The 25,643-nt window shown below is 41.8% G+C and overlaps 1 protein-coding gene across 5 annotated transcripts in view; it reads right to left on the bottom strand.

Moving 5' to 3' along the window:
* The window catches only part of rnf212 (ring finger protein 212), a 96,643-nt gene extending 71,334 nt beyond the window's left edge, over window positions 1–25,309 (bottom strand). The window contains exons 1-8 of one of the 5 annotated variants that reach the window (XM_039665551.2): window positions 25,089–25,309; window positions 24,448–24,521; window positions 24,264–24,376; window positions 23,919–23,980; window positions 23,767–23,841; window positions 23,622–23,678; window positions 23,489–23,547; window positions 23,352–23,411 (exon numbers count right to left, since the gene is read on the bottom strand). In XM_039665551.2, coding sequence (XP_039521485.2) covers window positions 23,352–23,411; window positions 23,489–23,547; window positions 23,622–23,678; window positions 23,767–23,841; window positions 23,919–23,980; window positions 24,264–24,376; window positions 24,448–24,476 — 455 coding nt within the window. In that variant the 5' untranslated portion in view covers window positions 24,477–24,521; window positions 25,089–25,309. Of the gene's footprint in view, window positions 1–23,351; window positions 23,412–23,488; window positions 23,548–23,621; window positions 23,679–23,766; window positions 23,842–23,918; window positions 23,981–24,263; window positions 24,377–24,447; window positions 24,522–25,088 lie in introns of those variants that run through there. The other 4 variants (XM_039665549.2, XM_039665555.2, XM_039665553.2 and 1 more) reach the window with 4 other exon arrangements.
* Window positions 25,310–25,643: the final 334 nt, after the last annotated feature.

Raw genomic sequence — 25,643 nt, 5'->3', positions numbered from 1 at the left:
GGGCGGGCCCTCGCACCTGTAGCGCGTTGGGGTGTGAGGCGGCTGCGTTGCATATTCTGCGGCTCAGCCGGTGCAGCTCTGAAATTTTTCGCTGCTTCGTTAAAGGTCACTTCCTGTTGCCACTAGGTGGCGCTATGACTGTGGTTGAATGTCGGCATGTAGATTTGTTCAGGGCAGGACTCTTGTCAAATGTGTAAAATTTCGTGCAGATCTGGGCATTTAAAGCCAAGTTACTACAACTTCCTGTTTCATGGCGAATCATCGACGCCACGGACACGCCTATTGACAAAAACACGCAGATAGCACAACTTTACATCGTCAATGCCTTTAGAAGGTACAGCAGAAATTTGAAGTTGATCCTACTAAATCCCTAGGAGGAGTTCGTTAAAGTACGGAGTGTATAAATCGTCCCTAATCGGTCGCCAAAATTCAAAATGGCGGACTTCCTGTCGAGTTTAGGGTATGGGTTCTTGAGGCTTTTTTGTACGTCTGGTCATGGTAGATGTACCACAGAAATTTCGTACATGTCGGTCAAACAAGCGGCGGGGGCTGCTTCGTTAAAGGTCACTTCCTGTTGCCAGCAGGTGGCGCTATGACTGTGGGTGAATGTCGGCATGTAGATTTGTTCAGGGCAGGACTCTTGTCAAATGTGTCAAATGTCGTGCAGATCTGGGCATTTACAGCCAAGTTACTACAACTTCCTGTTTCATGGCGAATCATCGACGCCACGGACACGCCCATCGACAAAAACACGCAGATAGCACAACTTTACATCGTCAATGCCTTTAGAAGGTACAGCAGAAATTTGAAGTTGATCCTACTAAATCCCTAGGAGGAGTTCGTTAAAGTACGGAGTGTGTAAATCGTCCAAAAATGGCCGCCAAATTCAAAATGGCGGACTTCCTGTCGAGTTTATGGTATGGGTTCTTGAGGCTTTTTTGTGCGTCTTGATATGATACACGTCCCCACCAAATTTCGTGCATGTACGTTGAACGTGGACGAGGGGCTAATTTTTTCCAATTTTCTAGGTGGCGCTAGCGTGCCATTTTGCCACGCCCATCCGCGAATCCCACAAAATACGAAATTTTTCACCAGTCCTGACATGCGTGCCAAATTTGGTGAGTTTTTGAGCATGTTGCGGCCCCGAAAATGGCGCTTACTTTGCAGAAAAAAGAAACAAAAAATAATAATCCTAACAGTTTCAATAGGGTCCTCGCACTGTTAGTGCTCGGGCCCTAATTAAAGCTGCAAGCAGCGATGGGCGGGCCCTCGCACCTGTAGCGCGTTGGGGTGTGAGGTGGCCGCGTTGCATATTCTGCGGCTCAGCCGTTGCGGCTGTGAATTTGGTTCGCTGCTTCATTAAAGGTCACTTCCTGTTGCCAGCAGGTGGCGCTATGACTTAGGGTGAATGTCGGCATGTAGATTTGTTCAGGGCGGGACTCTTGTCAAATGTGTAAAATTTGGTGCAGATCTGGGCATTTACAGCCAAATTACTACAACTTCCTCTTTCATGGCGAATCATCGACGCCACGGACACGCCCATCAACGAAAACACGCAGACAGCACAACTTTACATCATCAATGCCTTTAGAAGCCACAGCAGAAATTTGAAGTCGATCCGACTAAGTCCCTAGGAGGAGTAAGTTAAAGTACGTAATGAGTAAATCATCCAAAAATGGCGGTAAAATTAGAAATGGCCGACTTCCTGTTGACTTTAGGGCATCGCTCCAAGAGACTTTTCTGTGCGTCTGGACATGGTAGATGTACCACAGAAATTTCGTACATGTCGGTCAAACGTGCGGTGGGGGCTGCTACGTTAAAAGTCACTTCCTGTTGCCAGCAGGTGGCGCTATGACTGTGGGTGAATGTCGGCATGTAGATTTGTTCAGGGCGGGACTCTTGTCAAATGTGTAAAATTTTGTGCAGATCTGGGCATTTACAGCCAAGTTACTACAACTTCCTGTTTCATGGCGAATCATCGATGCCACGGACACGCCCATCGACGAAAACGCACAGATAGCACAACTTTACATCGGCCACTCCTGTACCATCGCATCCAACCCCAGAGGGGCTGGTGGATACAGAGAAACCACAGCATGCAGTGTCTCAGTCCCTGGATTCAAATAGGCCTACCTCGGTATGACCGAAATGACTCCATAGGAGCTCCACCACCTCGGGGTGGAGTCTCCACTCCCCGGGCCTCGGCCCCTGCCTCGACAGGATGTCTGCTCCCCGATTTAAATATCCTGGGATATATAATCGCCAAAGAAAGAAGCTTCCCCTGGGCCCACAGAAGGATCTGGCGCTAGCCTGAATAATGGACATGAGCGCAGACCCCCTTGATGGTCTATAAAAAGACCACCGATGTGCTGTCTGACCGGACAAGAACATGGTGACCCCTCAGGTCTGGGAGAAAGTCCACAGACCCCGGGCCGAGCGACCACTCATGATCGCCCCCAGCCCGTGAGGGAGGCGTATATCGTTAGCTTCTTTGGAACAATGAAGTAACGGCTGTAATACCCCAACTCTCTGTCGGGGGGAAGAACTCGTTCTATCGCCCCCTTCAGTAACAGAGCTTTCACCTCTTGTTCCATGACCAGAGCCTGCTCGGGGGATACCACTGTAGGCAAAATCCCCCGAAAACGAGGCGGACGTGACCTGAACTGGATCGCGTACCCGCGTTCGATAGTCTGCAGGACCCATCGAGATATATTTGGAAGACTTTCCCATTCTGCCAGAAATTCCACTAAGGGTACCAGTCTCTCGAGACTGGCCTCTGGAGTAATTATAGAGACAGAAACAGTGCCCTGTGACCGCGCACAGGCAGGGTTTAACGACTGTTCTGTATCGCTCCTCGGAGCAAACGAGCTTCCCTCGGGAAACCACTCGCTAGGACCGTCTGCGCCCATCCTCACAGGCAGGTTCAGCAGAACGGGTCCCTGCAGACCCCCTTGGTGGTTTATGTAAGAGACCACAGACATGTTGTCTGACCGGACAAGAACATGATGATCTCTGAGGTCTGGGAGAAAGTGTTTCAGAGCCTGAAACACCGCCATCATCTCTAGACAATTTATATGCCATCGGAGATGATGGTCTGGCCACAGCCCGCGGGCCGAGCGACCACTCATGATCGCTCCCCGCCCGTGAGAGAGGCATCCGTCGTCACCGTTACCCGGCGACACGGGCTCCCAGCGCAGGTCCCAGGGACAGGAACCAAGGTTCTTTCCACATAGCCAGGGCACGGAGACCACGTCGCGTGACCTTGATCTTGCGGAGCGGCTTTCCCCTCGGGGAGAACCCCTTGGTCCTGAGCCACCACTGTAGTGGTCTCATGTACAGCAGGCCGCACGGTAACACGTTGGATGCTGCTGCCATCAGACCCAGAATTCTCTGGAATTCCTTTACAGTGAGTGACTGGCCAAGCTTCACTTGCGTGACAGTCGAGATAATCGAGGCTATACAAGCCGGCGACAGACGTGCCTGCATCGTCGTCGAATCCCATACCACGCCTAGAAAAGTGGTCCGCTGAACTGGCGAAAGCACACTCTTCTTGGCGTTGAGTCTCAACCCCAACCTTCTGATGTGGGCGAGGACGGCATCTCGATGCCGAATCGCCTGATGCTCCGATTGAGCCAGAATCAACCAATCGTAGATGTAATTTAAAATGCGAATGCCCTGGAGACGCAGCGGGGCCAAGGCCGCGTCCATGCATTTCGTGAAGGTTCGAGGAGATAACGCTAGGCCGAATGGAAGGACCCGATATTGGTACGCTTCGCCCCCAAAAGCGAACCTCAGGAACTTCCGATGTTGCGGAAGGATGGAGATATGGAAGTACGCGTCTTTTAGGTCTATCGTGACAAACCAGTCCTCGGACCTGATCTGTGACACGATCTGCTTGAGAGTCAGCATTTTGAGCTTCCCTACTGACCGATTTAAGAGGCGCAGGTCTAAAATCGGACGCAGCCCACCATCCTTCTTTGGAAAAATGAAGTACCGGCTGTAATACCCCAGCTCTCTGTCGGGAGAAGGAACTCGTTCTATCGCCCCCCTTAAGTAGCAGAGCTTTCACTTCTTGTTCCATAACCAGAGCCTGCTCGGGGGTCACCACTGTGACAAAACCCCCCGAAAACGAGGTGGACGCAACCTGAACTGGATCGCGTACCCGCGTTCGATAGTCTGCAGGACCCAACGAGATATATTTGGAAGACTTCCCCATTCTACCAGAAATTCTACTAAGGTGCCCTGTGACCGCGCACAGGCAGGGTTTAACGACCGTTCTGTATCGCTCCTCGAAGCAAACGAGCGTCCCTCGGGAAATCGCTCGCTGGGACCGTCTGCACCCCCCATTACAGGCAGGGTTGGCAGAACGAACCCCTGAGGGCACCGAGAGAGAGCGGGCGCCGGATTCAGCGGCGAACACCTCTGTCTCACGGTGGGGACCACCCTCAGTAGCCTGACACCAGTGGCGTCAGGACTTCTTCGACGAAACCTTCCTGGCGACAGTAACCGTCCTCAGATCGGTTCTATCCCGGGAAGACCTCGCCTGAGAACGCCGCGTCTCAGCCCAGTTTTGCTGGGGAGGAGCTTCCACAGAACCACCAAAAAGACCTTCGGTCGACAGCGGCGCATCCAGGAGAAAAGCTTTAACTTTCTCCTTCATATTAGCCAGATTTAGCCACAGCTGCCTCTCCGTGGCCACCAGGGCTGCCATAGAGCGGCCGACTGATCTGGCCGTCTCCTTGGTGGCACGGAGAGAAATATCTGCTGCCTGACGCAGCTCATTAACGCTGAATAAGCTTTGCCCACCAAAACCGAAGTATTTCTGAGTGGCTTGTTTTTTTTTTTTTTTTTTTTTGGCAACGCCGGTGTTTTAAAAGACGATGCCGTCTCAGGAGAAAGATGGCTAGCCAAAACTTCCTCCATCCTCGGCATCGCCCCATAACCGTGTCTCCTAGACCCAGCAATATTAGCATACATAGAGGTCTGGTGTGTCAAAATTCTAGCTGACACTGGTTTGTTCCACGATCTACACACCTCGGTGTGTAGATCGGGAAAGAAGGGCAAACACCGGCGTGGAGGTAGTGAGTGTGATTTTAATCTCTTTAATCTCTGAATCTTTGATCTCTCATCCATTTTACTCTTCACTCTCGACTCTTGTTTCTCAACTGGCCATTCAATGCTTAATTTTTCCACAGCCCGAGTCAAAACCTCCTCAGCTCTACATTCGCCACACTTTCAATATCCAGCTCCTCAGAACTGGATAATTGAAGTGATGGCGCCTCAGCCCGGGCAGGAGAAACCGCAACGCGGACCCCCGCAGCGAGATCTGAGGCACTGGATCTACCAGGTAAGGGCAGAGAAAGGGCGGGGCCCGTCTCAATCCCCGCTGATAGATCCATCTGCGATCCCCACGACGCAAGCCTTCGCTGTGCCTCGGCAGCAGCGGGACCCGAGCCCCGGGGAGCGCTCACCGAACCACTCTCCTCGAAGAGTGCCCGGCGGGAGCGAAGTGTCTTCATGGGCAGACACTCGCAGTGCTCACAGCCGGCCCCCTCGAGAGCCGACTGAGCATGCTGCACTCCCAAACAAACAACACACAGATCGTGTGTATCCCCACCCGTGATGAAGCGAGGGCAGGGACGAACACACTTTCTGAAATTCTGCTGTTGTTTGCTCGCCATATCAATATATATATATACATACAATATTAGACAGACAGACAAAATTCATACACAGAGCGCTTGTGAAGACTCAGAAGCTGTTGCGCTTGTGTTTCGGGGATGCTTTATAGTTTCCTGGTCGATACGTCACCCCGCCTATGACGTTCCGTCTCGCCATTGGACAGATTTCATACGTGCTTCATGACTCATCACGCAGAGGCGTTCCCACGGCGTTTACACGCAGCTCGAAGTTCCCTGAATGGGAACTAACCCTTTAACACTACTATTAAAGTTCTCAGTCAAAAGCAGTGAGTGATTTTCTTGTTATGTTGTTTAATTAACATTAAAGGGATAGTTCCCACAAAAATGAAAATTGTCATTTACTCTCAAGTTGTTTTATACCTGAATAAGTTTCTTTCTTTCATTCTTCATTAAGAATGTGGGTAACCAAAGAGTTGCTGGTCCCCACTGACCAGCAACTCATAAACTCCCAACTCAAAAATAGTATATTTTTTCCTACTATGGAAATCACCAGCAGCTGTTTGGTTACCCACATTCTTCAAAATATATTTTGTGTTCAGCACAAGATATAAATAAATACAGGTTTGGAACAACATTAGAGTAAGTAAATTATGACAATGAATTAAAATTTTTGGGTGAACTATACTACGCCTGCACAATGTATCAATTTAGCATCGATTTCCCGATGTGCGCATCCACGATAGTCACATTGCAAGGATGTGCGATGTCAATTATAGGGATCGTAGTTGATCTGTGATTCATGATCAGGCCCATAACGCTTGTGATTCGCGGATTAATTGCAAAGTTTATCCATCATAGTGTGAGAGTTTATCAATTTGCAAGTCCTGTAGTTTAAACATCAAGCGCAAGAAGACTGAAACTTGCACGCGGTTTTCTGTCAGCCTGCGCATTTTTGTCCGTCCAAAGCTTAATTGCTGTAGATGACAATAAGTGACTTCTGCACTCGTTTAACTGAGAGAATGAAAGCCCCGGTCGCGCGCACACACTCTCACCATCTTCAAACTGTGTTGTTCTCTTTCCCTCCCATGCACATATCGGTCTTCCGGTTTTATCCTTTTAATAGACACCTTTTGCAGTGAATTTCACTTTAAAACCCGCTTAAAAACCGATTAAGCATCTAATGCCGAGTTCAGACTGCATGATTTTAGCCACGATTTTGGCTCGCCGACAGGTTTTGAGAAATCGCCGACAAATGCCCGAAATCACAGGCAAATCGGCGCTCGTTCACGCGAGTGACAATCACGCAGTGTGAATGAACAAAGACGCGAACTGAGAGAATCACCGACGAGTCGCCGACGCCCGTGAGATATTTGGCATGCTAAATATCTGGACCTGTCGGCGATTCAAAATCCTGCTGTGTGAAAAGTGTTTTGACTGAAAACTACATCGGCGATCACCGGCAGCCAGTGAGAGAGCAAGATACAGAGCAGCAGGGAGTTCGGGGAGGAGTTATAGATCACATATAAACATGATATGGCATTGTTTCAACAAAAAAAAGCTTCTTCTCGGTCTATTTGGACACAATAAATGGAAGAAAAATTAGTAGAAATTTGGCAGGAGCACTCGTGTCTGTTTCACCAGCTGTACCACAACCGGGTCGAAAAAAAAGTCTCACGTGAGAACTCCGGTCTTGCACGTGTGGTGTCGCGCGTTGTTTCCTTTTCATATCTCACACGTGTTTGTTGTGAAATGTAGTTTGCGTGCAGCGTGCTAGACAGAGTCTGTCGGCGATTTTTCTAAAGTCATGCAGTGTGAAACCTTTTGTCGCCGATCCATCGTCCAGTGTGAACACAGCAGTGACTGAATGCTGGCCAAGATAGTCATGCAGTGTGAAAAGAGCAGCGACCTGACTACTTTGAAAATCGTGCAGTCTGAAAGAGCCATAAGGAAGAGTTTACAAACTAACTGGTGCACAATGAGTAACGCTAATCCTAAACAGAGAGCTGCAGCGTCGCAGTCGAAAAGGGCTAGCGTTGCTAGCAAACTAGCTAGCATGGTAGCAGCGTCGTCTCAAGATGAAAATCAAAAATTGGAGGGAAACATGGACGACTCTCTGTCCGTGACACAACTCATTGATGAACTAACGAAACAACAGGAAGTTCTTAAGGAGGACATGGCTGCCCTGATAAAAAACTCTGTGAAACCACTCCAAACATTGGTGGATGTGCTACGCGAGATTGTAAAAAAGAAAGGAAAGATGGCTGCTGTGTGGGCACACGGACGAGCAGGTGCTGTGCACCCAGCAAATTTGACTAATTTATTCAAGACATCTAAACCACAATTCTGGTTTGTTCTAACAATTGTGATTGTGACATTCTTACTGAATTTAAGATGTTGCCTGATGAAAGAAATCACAAATGGAGGCTATATACCAAACCGAAAGAGTCAACATGCCTTGTTCTCAGTTTTTCTGAAAGACGGACAAGTAACCCTACCTTCAAAAAGACAAAGAGAAACCCACTTGAATAGTGGGTCGTCGGTGCTATATCGGATCGCCTTGGTTCTCTTGCTTGCTGGTGATGTTGAATTGAATCCTGGCCCCCTGCTATCGGATGCTACACAGAGCGGTGATCCAGTGACATCAGTGATTCCATCCTGGGACATTCATCAGTCAATGAACGCTGGAATTTGGCCGCCCGTGGAGCTTTGCCCACCTGTGGGGCTCATGTGGCTTCCTCCCTTCTGGTGGTGGGGGCCTGGTTCGGCCTGGCCTGTCGCTCTTGCGGTGGGTGGTGCGGGGGTGTCCTGCCCTGTGGTGCTTGCTTCGAGTGGCTTGGCTCGGGACGGTCACTCAGGTACCGCGGGGTTACCATCTTCAGGAGGAAGTATCGTGGTGCCGAGAATACCGATGTGGAGCGATGGAGTACTTCCTGACGTTCGTTTGGATTGCTGTGCTTCCGGTGGGAGAGGCACGCTGCTGGCCGCGGCGTCTTCGTGTTCATCGGCAGGTTTGGGGGCTGCGTCTGTTTGTTTCTGCCCGCTGTGTGACCCGATAACGGGTGGAGACCCGGCTAGGGGCTGCGTGTTGTGCGGACCGCGAGATCGTCGACTGCAAAGATCCGTTGCAGACGTCTCATATCCATGGACTGGTCAAGATCCGCGGCAGTCTCCGGTGGTGCAGTCAGATACTGTCACCTTTGCCGGTGAGTGCTCCAGACCGCAGTTTCCACCCATTTCCCAGGTAATAATACAGACCAAAATTAGGAATCCCGTGTTCAAAAGACACAGATTATCCAATATTTTCCGTACTCTGAATCAGGCGAAAATAATTTGGGACCCGCGAGCCAAACCTAAAGGCTTATTGGGCGGACACTTAAACATAAGGAGTATGACACCTAAACGCGAAGAGCTAGAACATCTGCTATGTAATTCCAACATTGATTTTATAGGCCTCTCTGAAACGTGGTTGACACATAGCTCTCCAGATTCTGTTGTAAAAATGCCTGGGTATAATGTGTACAGGAACGACAGGGAAAATGGTAGGGGGGGAGGAGTTTTATTGTACGTAAGAGACGTTTTTAATAGTAAACAGATTGTATGGCCAGAGGATATCCAACTTGAATGTGTCGGAGTAGATGTGTCCCTTTCATCTTCAATGTCATTTGCCATAATATGTGTATATCGTAAACCATCTGCAAAGTTGGATTTCTATGAAAAATTTGAAAAACTTCTCAAATATTGTACTTTAAACAAAGAAACAATTATTATTGGTGATTTTAACGTAAATTGGAATGATAAGAAGGCTAGGAAACATCTTAAAGCTACAACAGACCGCCATAATTTTAAACAATTAATTCAACAGCCTACCCGGATAACTTCTCGTTCTGAAACATTGATAGATTTACTCTTTGTTAATCGACCTGAAAGAATTGCTAAAACATTTAACTTTATGACAGGTTTATCAGACCATAATGCTGTCTTTTTTTCAAGAAAGCTTACAAAACGACGTTTTAAAGTTTCACACAGTCATACTGTGTATATAATGCTATTCCAAAAAACCAACTGGCAAATTTTGTGGCTTCTATACAAGAAATTGATTGGAGTGAATTAAATCATAGTGAGGATATAGAGAATTGTAGTGATCTTTTTCAGTCTAAAATCAATCAAGTAATGTTAAACTTTATTAAAAGAGGGAGCCATAATAAGAGAAATGGAAAGTTGTTACCTTGGCTAAATGATAATTGTAGGAAATTAATGAAGGACAGGGATGTCCAACTGAAAAAATCATTAAAATCCGGTCTTATAATAGATAGGCAAAAATTCACATCCTTACGAAATAAAGTCATTAACTACATGCGGAAGGCTAAAGCAAAATTCTTTATGGATATTATCATTGAGGCCAAGGGAAATGGCAAAAAGATTTGGCAAAATCTCAATAAATTACTTGGTAGACAAAAAGAAAAGTCAATTGAAGCCTTTGAACTCAGAATTAACAACACTGTAGTTAAAGATGCAAATTCTCTATCAAAAGAATTTAACCAATACTTTTCTAAATCTGTTAGGGAGATAACTGAACAGTTTGAGCCATCTGATAAAATATCTAGACCCATTGATTTTGCCAAGCCTGTGTTCAATTTGCGTGAAATAACAGAGCTAGAGGTGGACAACATCATTGGGTCACTTAAGAGTTCCAAAGCAAAGGATGTTTATGGGCTAGATTCATATTTTCTAAAATTATGTAAAGATTCCTTAATTGCTCCAATTACATATATGATTAATTTATCATTCAAGCAGAGAACTGTTCCATCTTTCTGGAAAATGGCCTTAGTCACCCCAATCTTTAAATCAGGTGATAAATTAAATGTAATCAATTACCGACCCATCAGTATCCTCCCGGTTGTCTCTAAGGTTGCAGAGAGGTGGGTTGCTAAAATTATAAATGAACACTTAAATAATGGCCACTACTCCTTGCATCCTATGCAATTTGGATTCCGCACCAATCATTCGACTGAATTTGCCAATAGTTTGTTTGTAGAAAAAGTAAAGAGTAAATTGGACAATAATGCCTGTGTCGGAGCGGTGTTTTTAGATTTAAGAAAGGCATTTGACACTGTGAATCATGACATTTTATTATCTAAACTGACATATTTTAACTTTTCTTTAAATGCCATTCAATGGATTAAATCTTACTTGGAATCAAGAAAACAGTGTGTTAATATTGGCGGTGTCAAATCGTCTTTCTTGGATGTCCCCGTTGGTGTGCCTCAAGGGTCAATACTCGGTCCTTTACCATTTTCTTTATATATAAATGACCTTCCAAACACTTGTGCTGATGTTGAATTTCAAATGTATGCTGTTGACGCAGTCATCTACACAAGTGCAAAAAGTGTTCAAGAAGCTTCTGCCATTCTGACCTCTGCTCTGGTCCCTGTAAATGAATGGCTCTTTAAATCCTGTCTGTTACTTAATGTTGAAAAAACCATCTGTATGATGTTTACTAAACAGTCTCGTGACATAAAACAATCTGGTGTATTTCTAAAAGTAGAAGAATTAGAAATCGTCTCGGAATTTAAGTACCTTGGTTTGACCCTTGATTCTACATTAAGTTTTAAAAAACATGTTAAAAAAATATCGAATAAAGTAAAATTTAATTTACGAAATTTTAAACAAATTCGTCAATTTATACCATTTGGGGCTGCTAAAGTGTTTTTACATTCGATGATTCTATCGCATATGGAATATTGCTGTACAAGCTGGACTTTGACCGGTATGAAAACATTTAAATCAATAGAATTACTCTATAAAAATGCCTTAAAAGTCCTGGATAAAAAGCCAATGTCCTTCCATATTTGTAAGATTTTACAAAAACACAACATATTAAGCATAGAGAATTTAATTTTTTTTAAATATGCCGGTTTTGTTTACAAAGTGTTACATGGATTAGCCCCACCCCCCTTGTTGGACTTTTTTAAACTAAACACTAATAGTGGTGCCAGGACACGGGCCTCTGTTAGAGGTGACTGTGAGGTTCCGTTCAGAAGAACAGCCTTTGGACAGAATTCTCTGTCTGTGAAGGCCTGTAAGTTATGGAACAGTATCCCCATCTCTGTCAGGGAATGTTCCACATTTCCTATATTCAAAACCAGACTCAAAGTGTGGCTTATAGCAAACCAGTCTTGTGACCACTAAGTGTTTTCTGTGTTTTTTGTTGTGATTCCGGCTTGTAATTTTTACTTAGTTTTTTTAGTTTATTTTGTTTTTGTTGTTATTTTGTTTGTTGTAATCTTTGTATTTTTTGTTATTTGTCTAGGGACTACGGATGTAAATTAGCCCTGTGGCTATAATCCGGCATGTTTACGTCTGTTTTGTTGTCTCAATTCAGAAGTTCATTAATGTGCATTGTCCCTATCAAATAAATAAATAAATAAAAATAAATAAAGTAAACTCTTTTCAGAGTCGACTGACATCCACAGAAACCATCGCAGGGGAAAACTTTGAACGTCTTGTGGCTGCGGAATCTACAATCAGCTCCCTGAAGGCTCAAAACACTCTGCTACTGGATCGTCTGGACGACCTGGAGAACAGATTGCGCCGACCTAATCTGCGTATCCTCAACGTTCCCGAGGGGAGCGAGGATGGCAAAGACCCCACCGTATTCGTTTCAGAACTGCTGGCGGAAGCTATGGCTGAGGTATTCACGAGCCCACCAACACTAGATAGAGCGCACCGCTCTCTCTGGCCTAAGCCTATAGCGGGTAAGCCCGCGCGTGCATTTGTGCTGTGTTTTCACCGTTACAGCGACCGGGAGCTTGCCTTCAAATGGGCCAGACAACACGAGGTGAAGTTCAAGGGGAATATACTGAGGGTCTATCCTGATTTGAGCGCTGCCCTTGCTAAAAAGCGCGCTGCGTTTAACCCGGTGAAACGAGAGCTGTATCAGCAGGGCATCCGATTTCGGCTGCTGTACCCTGCACGCCTTAAAGTCATGTTCAAGGGAGATAACCTCATTTTCGAGACTCCAGACGAAGCAAATGACTTTTATGAGAAACAGGTGCTTGCTCAGAAGGGAAAGTGACATTTCGTTCTTATTAAAATGTCGGGTCTTGATCACCTGAGAGACTTCTTCATAAAGTAGACATATGTCTAACATTGATCGTCACCAGGGGAGTGGTCATAACCAAAGTATTCTGGAGTGTTTGGAGTTCGTTCGCTCGTTGTTTTTTTCTTTTTTTTCTTTTTCTCTTTCCTCCATATTTGCATGGTCTGTTTACGACGTGTTGGTTCCATTTGAGTAATCATTACTTATTTTATACGAGCCTTCTAAGTTCGCTGTTGAAAATCGGGAGACTTCCACAGGGAAATAGACTATCGCGAGACCAACGTAATGGGGGAGTCAACATATCGGAAGCATAATGGTACTGGGTTACAGCCTTCTTGCATAGGGAAGGGGTTGGTTGGGGAAGGGAAAGTTCTTATTTTTCGTTTCATTTATTTTTTTCTGTTTGATATTTTGTTTGTTTTAAATTGCCTTACTTACTGGGTGCAGATTGCATGTTTTGGTTTAGACTTTACAATTATATGTCTTGACAGAGACAACACACTGTTTAAATTTTATATCAACAACTCTTATACAATGAATAATCTATAAACAAGAAACATATTATGGGATTCACAAAAATTATTTCATGGAACATAACGGGATGTAACCATGTAATAAAGCGTAAGAAAATCCTCACCTATCTCAAGCAAAACAAATCAGACATAGCTATGTTGCAAGAAACTCATCTAAGTGCTGAAGAATCGGAAAAATTTAAAAGGGGGTGGATTGATCAGGTATATTCAAGTACGTTCAACACTAGGAGTAGGGGTGTTGCTATTTTGATTAGAAAGGGCCTAGACTTTAATGTACATAAAAGAATATACTGACCAGGAAGGCAGGTGGATAGCCCTGGATTCTAGCTTAGAACGACAGAAAGTTACAATTATGAATATGTATGCCCCAAATGTGATGTCTCCTGACTTCTTTAACGAAATTTGCAATATTATTAGAAATATTGGTAACCATAATATAATACTTGGTGGGGATTTCAACCAAGTCAGGAATGCACAGCTTGATAAGTCAAGTTACAAACAGAACATACCTGTAATATACACAGCCATTGATACTATGGTAGATGAATGTGGCCTAATAGATATATGGCGTACCCTTCATCCTCTAGAGAAAGATTTTACATTCTTCTCCCATCCTCATGGGTCATACTCAAGGACTGATTATATCCTAATCTCAAAACAGTTGGTGAGTCAGGTTCAATCTGCTTCAATTGGTAATATTGTTCTCTCAGATCATGCCCCAGTATATGTGGTTCTTACCACATCAAACTATAACAAAAACACAAGATGGCGCTTTAACTATTGCAAACTGAGGCCTCATGTTCCTTTATACAGTCATCAATAGATGAATAATGGCGTTACAATGACGGCTCTATCCCTGATACTGGTATTACTTGGGATGCTTTTAAGGCCTTCCTGAGGGGGCGGCTTATCCAACACTGCTCCAAAACGTCTGGATTGGAACGTGAAAAACTAATTAAATTAGAAGAAAAGATTAGGACCCTGAAAAAACAACATATTAATCATCCAGACCCAGTAACCCTTAATAACTTACAGTTTGAAAATAGAATTAAATGATATAATACAGAAAAAAGCAGAATTTGCTCTATTTTGCACCAAACAAAATTATTATGAAAAAGGTGAGAGAGCAGGTAAATATTTAGCCCATAGAGTGAAACAGCTTAGTACTCAAAACTTGATTCCCTCTATCTTTCATGAGAAAAATAAACTGACTACAGAAGCCAGGGAAATTAATAACGCTTAAATCTTTTTACCAGGATTTATATACATCGCAAGGAGAAGTAACTTCAGAACAGTATGACCGATTTTTCTCTTCCCTACAGATCCCATGTCTATCCACACAAGACAGCAAATCGTTAGAGAATAATATCACATTAGAGGAGATTAAGATGGCCATACAGGACCTCAAACCGGGTCGTGCCCCTGGGGAGGATGGCTTTCCCTCTGATTTTTATAAAAAGTTTTCAGGGGTGTTGGCTCCTAAATTGCTTTATGTCTTTCAGAATGCTCTGGTAAAGGGTAAGCTTCCAGAGAGTATGAGAACCAGCATAATCACTCTCATCCATAAAAAAGGGAAAGACCCTCAACAATGTGCAAGCTACAGACCTATTTCACTTGGCAATGTTGATGGTAAGATATTAGCCAAAATACTTGCAAAAAGACTTGATAAACTATTACCTACTATTATGACCAGGTTGGTTTCATCAGGGATAGGTCTTCAGCAGACAATATGAGACGATTATTACACCTTATGTGGAGCTCTAGAAATAATACTGACCCTGTCATGGCCATCTCCTTAGACGCGGAGAAGGCTTTTGACAGAGTTGAATGGGGCTTCTTATTTCAAACACTTAAAATATTTGGTTTTGGACCTTTATTTACTAAGTGGGTAAACTTACTGTACACTGAACCAGTATCATCGGTATGTAACGGTGTAGTGTCATCGCGGTTTGAGCTACATAGGGGCACAAAACAAGGGTGTCCCCTGTATCCTCTGTATTTTTGCACTGGTCTTAGAGCCATTAGCTATTGCAATACGTAATAATCCAAATATTAAAGGTATCATAGCAGGCCAGCAGGAGCATAAGATTCTTTTATATGCTGATGATATCCTTCTTGTGTCCAGTAATCCACAATTGACAGTGCACACAATGTGTTCTTTGATTGATGATTTTTCCCAGATCTCGGGCTATAAAATCAATTGGACAGAAGTCAAGTCAGAAGTAATGCCCTTGTCTAAGAATTGCCATGGGATAATGGGCCCAATGGCCATTTAGGCAGGTCTCATCAGGCATGGTTTATTTGGGAATTAAACTTATACCAGGATTAGAGAAAATAATGCAGACTAACTTTCAACCAATTATTCAGGATATCCAAAATTTGTTACAGAACTGGAGTAAACTTACAATGTCCATTCTGGGTCGTATTAATTTAGTCAAAATGATAATCGTACCTAAAATGAATTATTTATCATACATGCTTCCCCTTACGATGCCACCATCCCTTCTCAAGGAATACAATAAATATGTAGAATCCTTCATCTGGCAGGGCAAGAAACCCCTTTTTAATCGTACTAAATTGTATTCTGCTAAAGATTCAGGCGGGTTTTCTCTTCCCAGAATTAACTGGTATCATTGGTCCTTCTCGCTCTCGCAGCTGGCTAAGAACAATATGGCTTTCAACGAAGCCCCCGCTTGGGTGCATATTGAAAAAGAACTAATTGTTCCCTTTCCAGCGGAGGCCTTTTTGACACAGCTTGCCCGATCAATACCAGACCAAAACCCAGTTCTTAAATTTATTAGGGATAGCTGGAAATTGTATTACCAACATTCAAAGCAAACCCAGTGCCTAACAACTAGAGCCTCGGTGTGGCACAACACCAAATTGCGAATAGATAAGAGGGCTTTCTGCTGGATGCAGTGGGCTAAAAAGGGAGTATGGTATCTGGCTGACCTGTATGAGGGTGAACATGTGGTCTCATTTAATCACTTGAAACAAACCTACAAACTATCGAACACTGACTTTTGGAAATACCTTCAAATAAGACACTGTCTCCATGCTTCCATTAAAAATGGTCCTGACCCACCAACAGATGTACAGCTTCTGTTGGCTGCTAACAATCACAAAAAAGGGATGGGTTCAGCTTTCTATGCTTATATTAGAGGTGCCAATGCACCTAATTTAAATGGTCTTAAAGTGGCATGGGAAAGAGATTTGGGGGGGGGGGGGGGGGCGATCAAGGAAGAAACCTGGAAACAGGTTGTATCAAAATGGCATACTAATCTTCGTGAAACTCAATCCCAGCTGATAAATTATAAAATTTTGAATAGATGCTACTGGACTCCAAGCAGATTGGCTAGAATTAAACTGAGAGATACTGCAATATGCTGGCGATGTAACAAAGAAACAGGAACTATAGTTCATATGTTATATGAATATGACATGGTAGAGGAAATGTGGGAGAAAATTGTACAATTTGTTAAAAATATTTTTTGCCTGTCATTATATAAGAACCCTGCCCTGTGTATGTTGGGTACTATACCAGAGGATGTGCGTATGTCTCGACAGCAGGATGCAGAATTATTCTGAGACATTGGAAGTCAGACATACCTTCTTCATATGATGAATGGCTGGAACTTATGTCAAATATTGCTAGTTATGAACGTGTGATATATAGAGCCTCAGGACGTTACGATTTGTTTATGAAAATGTGGGATCCCTTTCTTTCCCAAATTGAGAAAGCAATATAAAAAGTGAGGTTTATATAAGAAAAAGGAAACTATTCCCACTATGTCCTTTACCTCTGTGTAAACTTACTAGTCCTGTAAAGTCTAAACATTGTTTATTTATTGTCTTCTCTGAGATCTAACTTGCTATGTGTAATTGTTATTGACTTTCCCTTTTATCTGTGCTAGTCTGTTTATTTATTTATTTTTTATTTATTATTATTATTTAATTTATTTATCATTATTTATTATTGTTTTTTTTTCCTGGGAGGGGGGTTGCATTAAAGGGATAAAGGGGAGATAAAAAAAGGAACTAAAATGTCATTGTCAAATGTCAAATGTCATCAACACTGATGTTCACTGATGCTTTTGACTGATGTTCATGTTCAAATAAAAATCTAAATAAAAAAAATAAAAATAAAAAAGAAATTCATTTTTGATATGTTTTAGCTTACCTCAAGGGCATCCAAGTGTCTTTGTTTCCACAGTATTTTCAATTTTGATATTTTTAGGTCAAACCGTTCTTGTCTGTCAGTCATATAATGGAGTCATTTAATGACTCGTAAATGTAAGTACACATTGATGGCCTTAGACACGAAACGAGCGGTTTATGTAAGAAAACGAACAGTATTTATACTGTTTTTACCTCTTGTAACCACAGCCAAGTCGAAGTGATCTGAAGGCACGGGCGATTCGGTCTGCGCAAGCGCCGGAAGTGATCTCTTGCGCTTTTGTGGAAAAAAAAAATTTAAAAAATCAACGTCGTGTGTTGATATATCGAAATCATCTTCCATTGCAATTTCCTGTATATCGAAATATGTGTAGATCTTCACAGTGAAGGGCAACACTTCTGAAATCTCTGTGTAAACAATGAGTGACGTAGACATGCGAGAGATCACTTCAGGGGTTTGCGCTTGCGCAGACAGAAGCACCCTCGCCCTCAAAGTACTTGGACGTGACTGTGATTACAAGAGGTAAAAAAGATATAAATACTGTTCGTTTTCTCACAAAAAACGCTCGTTTCGTGTCTTAGGCCATCAATGTGTACTTACATTTATGAGTCATTAAAGGGCACCTATTTTGGAAAATTCACTTTTACATGGTGTTTGAACATAAACGTGTGTTGGCAGTGTATGAGAAAAACCACCCTGAATGATAAAAATCCACCCAGTGATTTTTTTGCAATCTCAATAAATCATATGCACTGTCTCAGAACAAACTGTTCTAAGATTCAGCGCTTTGTGGCGTAGAATTGAGCAAGGGGTTTGATTGACAGTGTGGTTGTAGCATAGACCCCGCCCTCAGTGATCTGTACACCATCCTGTACACCAACATTGTTTCAACGACAGCCGGTAATGTCTCTTGGAAACATAAATGTTCTGTCGTGGGTTAATCCTGTTGTTGTGGCTTAAAAGTTAATCCTCAAGTGTGTATCGTCGTCTACGGTTTGTGATCCACCGACACCTCCAGTAACAGTAAGTGTATTTTATGATTTTTGAGCAAATAAGTCTTTTCAGTCAATGTCAAATGCATCTAAAGTTGTTGTCGTCATCATAGGATGTCTGTTTATATAATTTAAACCTTGTTTGTATAGTGTGTAACCACACGTTTATAAATATATATATATAGATATATACAACCCGAATTCCGGAAAAGTTGGGACATTTTTTAAATTTGAATAAAATGAAAACTATACGACTTTCAAATCAAATTTGCAAATATTTTATTCACAATAGATAATAGATAATATAACAAATGTTTAAACGGAGAAATTTTACACTTTAATCCACTAAATGAGCTCATTTCAAATTTGATGCCTGCTACAGGTCTCAAAATAGTTGGGACGGGGGCAACAAATGGTTGAAAAAGCAATACATTTATGGCAGAACATCTATAGCAACTAATTAAGTTAATTGATATCAGGTCTGTAACATGATTAGCTATAAAAGGGATGTCTTAGAGAGGTAGAGTCTCTCAGAAGTAAAGATGGGCAGACGCTCTCCAATCTGTGAAAGTGCGTAAAAAGATTGTGGAACACTTTAAAAACAATGTTCCTCAACGTCAAATTGCAAAGGCTTTGCAAATCTCATCATCTACAGTGCACAACATCATCAAAAGATTCAGAGAAACAGGAGAAATTTCTGTGCGTAAGGGACAAGGGCAAAGACCTTTATTGGATGCCCGTGGTCTTCGGGCCCTCAGACGACACTGCATCACTCATCGGCATGATTGTGTGAATGACATTACTAAATGGGCCCAGGAATACTTCCAGAAACCACTGTCGGTAAACACAATCCGCCGTGCTATCTTCAGATGCCAACTAAAGCTCTATCATGCAAAAAGGAAGCCATATGTGAACATGATCCAGAAGCGCCGTCGTGTCCTGTGGGCCAAAGCTCATTTAAAACGGACTATTTCAAAGTGGAAAAGTATTCTATGGTCAGACGAGTCCGAATTTGACATTCTTGTTGGAAATCACGGACGCCGTGTCCTCCGGACAAAAGAAGAGGGAGACCTTCCATCGTGTTATCAGCGTTCAGTTCAAAAGCCAGCATCTCTGATGGTATGGGGGTGCATAAGTGCATACGGTATGGGCAGCTTGCATGTTTTGGAAGGCACTATGAATGCTGAAAGCTATATAAAGGTTTTAGAGCAACATATGCTCCCCTCCAGACAACGTCTATTTCAGGGAAGGCCTTGTGTATTTCAGCAGGACAATGCAAAACCACATACTGCAGCTATTACAACAGCATGGCTTCGTCGTAGAAGAGTCCGGGTTTTAAATTGGCCTGCCTGCAGTCCAGATCTTTCACCTATAGAGAACATTTGGCGCATCATTAAACGAAAAATGTGTCAAAGGCGACCACTAACACTTCAGCAGCTGGAAACCTATATAAGGCAAGAATGGGACCAAATTCCAACACCAAAACTCCAGACAATCATAAACTCGATGCCCAGACGTCTTCATACGGTTTTCAAAAGAAGAGGAGATGTTACACCATGGTAAACGTGCCCCCGTCCCAACTATTTTGAGACCTGTAGCAGGCATCAAATTTGAAATGAGCTCATTTAGTGGATAAAAGTGTACAATTTCTCCGTTTAAACATTTGTTATGTTATCCATGTTCTATTGTGAATAAAATATTGAAAGTCGTATAGTTTTCATTTTATTCAAATTTAAAAAACGTCCCAACTTTTCCGGAATTCGGGTTGTGTATATATATATATATATATATATATTTAAAGATATTGTATTAAAAACTGCATATATGTTCTTATTCTGTAAGTTAAGTCATCTTCTCACACAGAAGCACCTGTATGACAAGTAAACGCAACAGGTCCCTTGCATAAATGTAATTTCGCTTGTACATAGCAAACTTTATCACAGAATGTGTATGTAGTTTCAAAAAATTGCACCAGCGTTAGTGTTTGTGTGTGTCTGTGTGTGTGTGTGTGTGTGTGTGTGTGTTGCACATCCATAATTGGAAAGGGGACGCGATTACAACTCTATAAGTACATAAATGTATCAAATAACCATACCGAGACGTACTGGTCCATTCTCATTTGTGTTTATTCTGCCAGAGTCTCTTCGTACTATTTATATATTCCGATTCAAACTAACGCTGAATGACATTCAAAATAGCGGTTTCTCTCTCAGCCCTTCTGCTTAGGCCGACTGCCATGTATCAAGTTATGCCCTCATCCAAAGGCAGGGCAGGGGATAAGCAGCTCATTTGCATTTAAGGTGGTATGCCTCAAAACAGCTCATTTTAAAACAGGCCCCAAAACAAGACATATTCAAATGGTTATAATAAAAAATAACTGTGGGGTATTTTGAGCTGAAACTTCACAAATACATTCTGGGGACACCCAAGACCAATATTACATCTTGTAAAAAGGGGCATAATAGGTGGCCTTTAAATCATGTTTAATTTGGACTTATCTGTGCATGCTCTTTGAGGTGGACCCAATATACCTCCATTATATGACTGACAGACAAGAACGGTTTGACCTAAAGATATCAAAATTGAAAATACTGTGTGGAAACAAAGACACCTACATCTTGGATGCCCTTGAGGTAAGCTAAAACATCAAAAATTAATTTCAAAGTGAACTATCCCTTTAATGAATAGAGATGACTGAATATCTTTGAGAATACATGACGGTAAAAGGTCGGAAGACCATATTTTGTTTGTTTTTTCTTCTGAACTACCACTGGTTGTGAATTGTGCTAAAATAAATAAATAAATAAATCTTCTCTGAAAGGCCTTCCACACATTCAGATGACATAAACCACACTTTCAATAAAAAAAAAAATCTATTCAGTGATGAAATGTTTTCTGTGTTGACACAAATCTTGTGCGATGTCCTAACCTGCCTGGATAATCACACAACGTGTGCCGTGGTCCGTTAATGACACGTCCGACTCGCAAACTAATGACTCATTTGAACCGATTCACTTTAATGAATGGTTAAAACAACAGATCTATCCAACACTGAACTCAAGCGACACAAATAGGAAGCACTTTACAATAAGGTTCCATTTATTAAAGTCTAGTTAACTACATTAGTTAACATTTTATTAGTTTCTATGCGGATTTACTCCATGACAAAACCACCATTTGGATACATTCTTTACAAATAGAGCTATTCAAGTCATTTGGAAAATTGTTTTTATATCGCAATATATATAGCAGAAAAATAAAATATCGCAAATTATCGTGCAGCCCTAGAACTATCTCTTTCAAGCGGCAACATCTTTAATATTATGGGCTACTGTCACTTTAAGAGCGGTACACGATGCGTCTAATGCTTATATTATAAACGCTTATGACATACACCAGATTTTCTCTCAAATGTGTACTTTCACTTTAGAAATAACAAACTGCGTTTATGTAAACTTTGAATGTATTTGACAGTATTAGCGCAATAGGACTCGAAAGATAACTTAGTCCAGTAACCAGGCACTGTTTGACAGGCTTTTATTGCCTGTGTGCTTCATAAAAGAGCATCTTATCAACAGGGGATAAGCATGCGAATAAAATGTTTAACCGGCAAGGCATTAAAGCAAATGCAAATAATTACTTTTTGTGAATTGCAGTGTCCCGTGAGTGTAACTCTACCTCTGCGTAAACATGTGATGTGAATGTACGTTGCGTTGTATAGTAACTTATGTTGAGATGGAGGCGCCAGAACTACAACTGATAGAATGCAATGTATACGATACAACGATAATTCTTTAAAAGCAGATCGTGGAGACGTTTTAATCATCCACGATCAAAAATCGTTATACCACGCCACACACCCCTACGATGGCACCCTACCTTCAGAACGCTGTCCAAAGCCACACCTCTTTCAAAACACGCGCATTGCTAAAGCCGAGTCTGCAAAGCATCACGAGAGATGGGGTTAAATTGTCTCATGTCAATAAAAGTAAAAAAGCACATCACATTACAAAAATAATGAACATAAACAACTTACAGAGCTCTAACTTTTACCACTTTTAAACTGACTGCTGCAGTTTAATTCCGCCATTGATAGAAATTTTCTATAGAAACACCTATACCCGAGTCTGAGGACATCAACATCTTCAGAGGTTGCCGTCACGGATTACCATCTCGTAATTATGGTTATGACATGCTGTGAACGCAGCATAAACTTGTTGTTTTTTGATCAGGAGGTTTGTAAAACATGGCTGCTGATTGTTTGTGGAGCTTGGTGACTCTGCATAGCCTTACAAAACGTGTTGATGATGTGTGATGTCTGGAGGTATGGGAATACACGGTGGTATGGGAATACATACATACAATACATACATTCATGCCTGTAAACATATGTATTCCCAATGGACATCCTATGCGTTTAATATTCTATCTATTTTACCAAACGTAATGATTCGGGAAGGACATTTTTTGGGTCCTGAGACTTCCACAGAAGATATGTGCATTTTGTAATATTTAGACCACTTCTATTATTGATTTATTGAGAATTCAAGTAGCATTTTAGTGAAGAGGTTGACTTAACATAGGCTGTCCATTCATGACTGAGATTGAGCAGTTCTGCCTCTAGAAGATTGCACAGGACAGATGTGCAAAGCAGTATCCACATACACTCAAGACTGGAGCTGGATGGCCTAAGGTGCATCTACTAAATGTGCTGTATTTATGTTTGTAATATTTTTGGACCAATAGGTTTCTCATTTCAATATGAAAAAATATTTTCCTGGTGATCTGTGCCACAAAAGCAAAAGTAATTTATTTGTGGTTTAATGTTGTAAATCAAAGATATATGAGGTGAATACTATTTATAGGCCCTGTATTCAACTATCTATTTAGAGATTCATGTAGAAATACCTTTGATTTTGAACAGTCATCTCTAATTTTGATATGTAGGCATTCTGTTCTGAAATTTTCCTGCTCAAAATAGAAACCAAGATTAAGGCAAAAATGCAAAAAGAAATGGCTTGTACTAAAGCAAAACTCATCCTTACTTTGCCATCTTCTGCATCTCTTGTTGAATTTTTAGTTCATCCTCCTTCATTCTCTCAATCTGTGCTTAGAGTGTTGTGTGACATTAATTTGATTCAGTAAAAATAAGTCATGTTAAGGGCAGGATTCTCTCACCTTCTGCTGATAGTGGGCCAGTAATCGCTTCTGGTGTGTGGCCTGGAATTGTAAGACCTAGAAAGCATAATAAATGTCTTTATAACTGCTACTGCCGCATGATTGATTAACATATACAATCTACTCATTTTGTGTACATGATCACCTTGCTTATATCCGAGAAGTACTTGACTGCAACTGCATTGATATCCAAGAAAAAATCCTGAACCTCTGAGCTGCTCTATGAAAACAATACGCAGATTAGGGACAGTTCATTAATATTAAATCTCTACGACATAAAAATCTCTTGCATCTTACCTTATCAGACAGTGCAGAGATTTGACAATTTGCTTTGCAAATGAGACACACACCTTGATTTCCTTCAGGGGAAACAAACACAGGATGATCTTAGTACTTATTATTTCCAGCAGATGGCGGCATATTCACATATTTAAGTCATAATCTCACTAACAAAACATTCATACAAAACTTTTACTACTACAATTCAATACAAAATAGACAGATAATTTTACAAGAAATATTATAATAGTTATAGGAATAGTAGTTATAACTCACATCCAGTGTTATAAGTGTTTAGAGTAACTACAGTTTTATATAAAAGCAGCACCGATATACCATCTATAAATCTGAAAATAAAGTTACCTCTCTGAAAGCAAACATTACAGATGATGTGGCCACAGCTTGTGACAGCCAGCTGACGCTCATTACCAGGGGACATGAAGCACGAGTTACAACAGATCCAGTGAGACATTATTCTGTTTGAGTAAAGAACAACACTATTAAGGCTGTTTGCTTAAACCTCTAAAAGTGAGCTTATGGAGCCCACCTGTCCATGCCTGAAGCCCTGTCCATCATGCCCAAAACTGCTGTTTAACTTGATGACAAAAAAGTTGTATGCACCTGTTATTGAAAGTATGAAACACCATTTCCACCAAAAACAAGGTAATAAACCTGGTTTCACAGACAAGGCTTGATTAAGCCAGGACAGAAGAGCTGCCTTAGTTAAATTAAGACATTTAAGTAACATTGGCACAATCGTAAAATATTCTCTTTGCAGAGTAAATGATTGTTTACTCTCAAATTATATAATAATAATAAGTCCATTTAGACTTCTACATATCAAAATACTTCAAACAAACATACAAATAAAAATAAATACAAATACAAATAAAATAACAAATAAAATAACATTAATGGCCTGCATCTCGAGACAAAACAATGGAAAGGACATATTTTAAGATAGGCTATGTCATTGCAAATTGTAAGTTATCAATGCAAGTTAAAACAAATGGGGGTTAAAATAAAGGTTAAATTAACCCAGTAAGCAGGGAGATGTTTATCGTTTCAGCTCAATAAACAAATAACGTAGTGCTACATTATACAATTCAACGAGGACTTCACGAAGGTTCGCTAGTGTGCTGAGGACACTAACAAATCTCAAAAGAAAAACAACAACAAAACACATACCTCGATACTAGTTTTTCCTTTACGCATTATCCAGATTATTAACAGTAGTGTGTATGTTAAAATGTGGGTTTGCTAGTTTATCAAACAAATTTGCAGATTTAGCTATGCTTATTGGAACGATGACGTGACCGCACAGAAATCGCGCCCTCTTCGCAAATATGACCATGGCGACCATAGATATTAGAGATAGACGCCCTATCGACCGCGACAGCCAGTGTCAGACGAGCCGTGGGACCGCCATCTTAAACCGGTCACCCGCTCCGCTCAGTGTAATCTGTTTGGCAGGTGATATGAGCTGTCAGCGCATTTAATTAAACATATCTTAGGCCTACTGATTTTCACGCGGGTAAAATACAACCAATAGTAAGGTAATGTTAATACTGCTTTTTTAGGTGGCACTTCCGGATTGGGGAACTGACATTCAAAAAGGCTGAAACGAATCATTTCAAAGGTTGCCCTACAAATAAAGCTGATCCAACAGTTTGACTGGATGAGCTGTCAATTTTCCCTCATGATTTATTTTCACATTTGGCCATGTGGTTCAGGCGTATATTG

This window comes from Pimephales promelas, chromosome 9 (genome assembly GCF_988280905.1).
Source record: "Pimephales promelas chromosome 9, fPimPro1.hap1.1, whole genome shotgun sequence".
Classification (NCBI taxonomy): Eukaryota; Metazoa; Chordata; class Actinopteri; order Cypriniformes; family Leuciscidae; genus Pimephales; species Pimephales promelas.
Note: the sequence above shows the minus strand (reverse complement) of the source record. Positions and strands in the feature narration are given on the sequence as shown.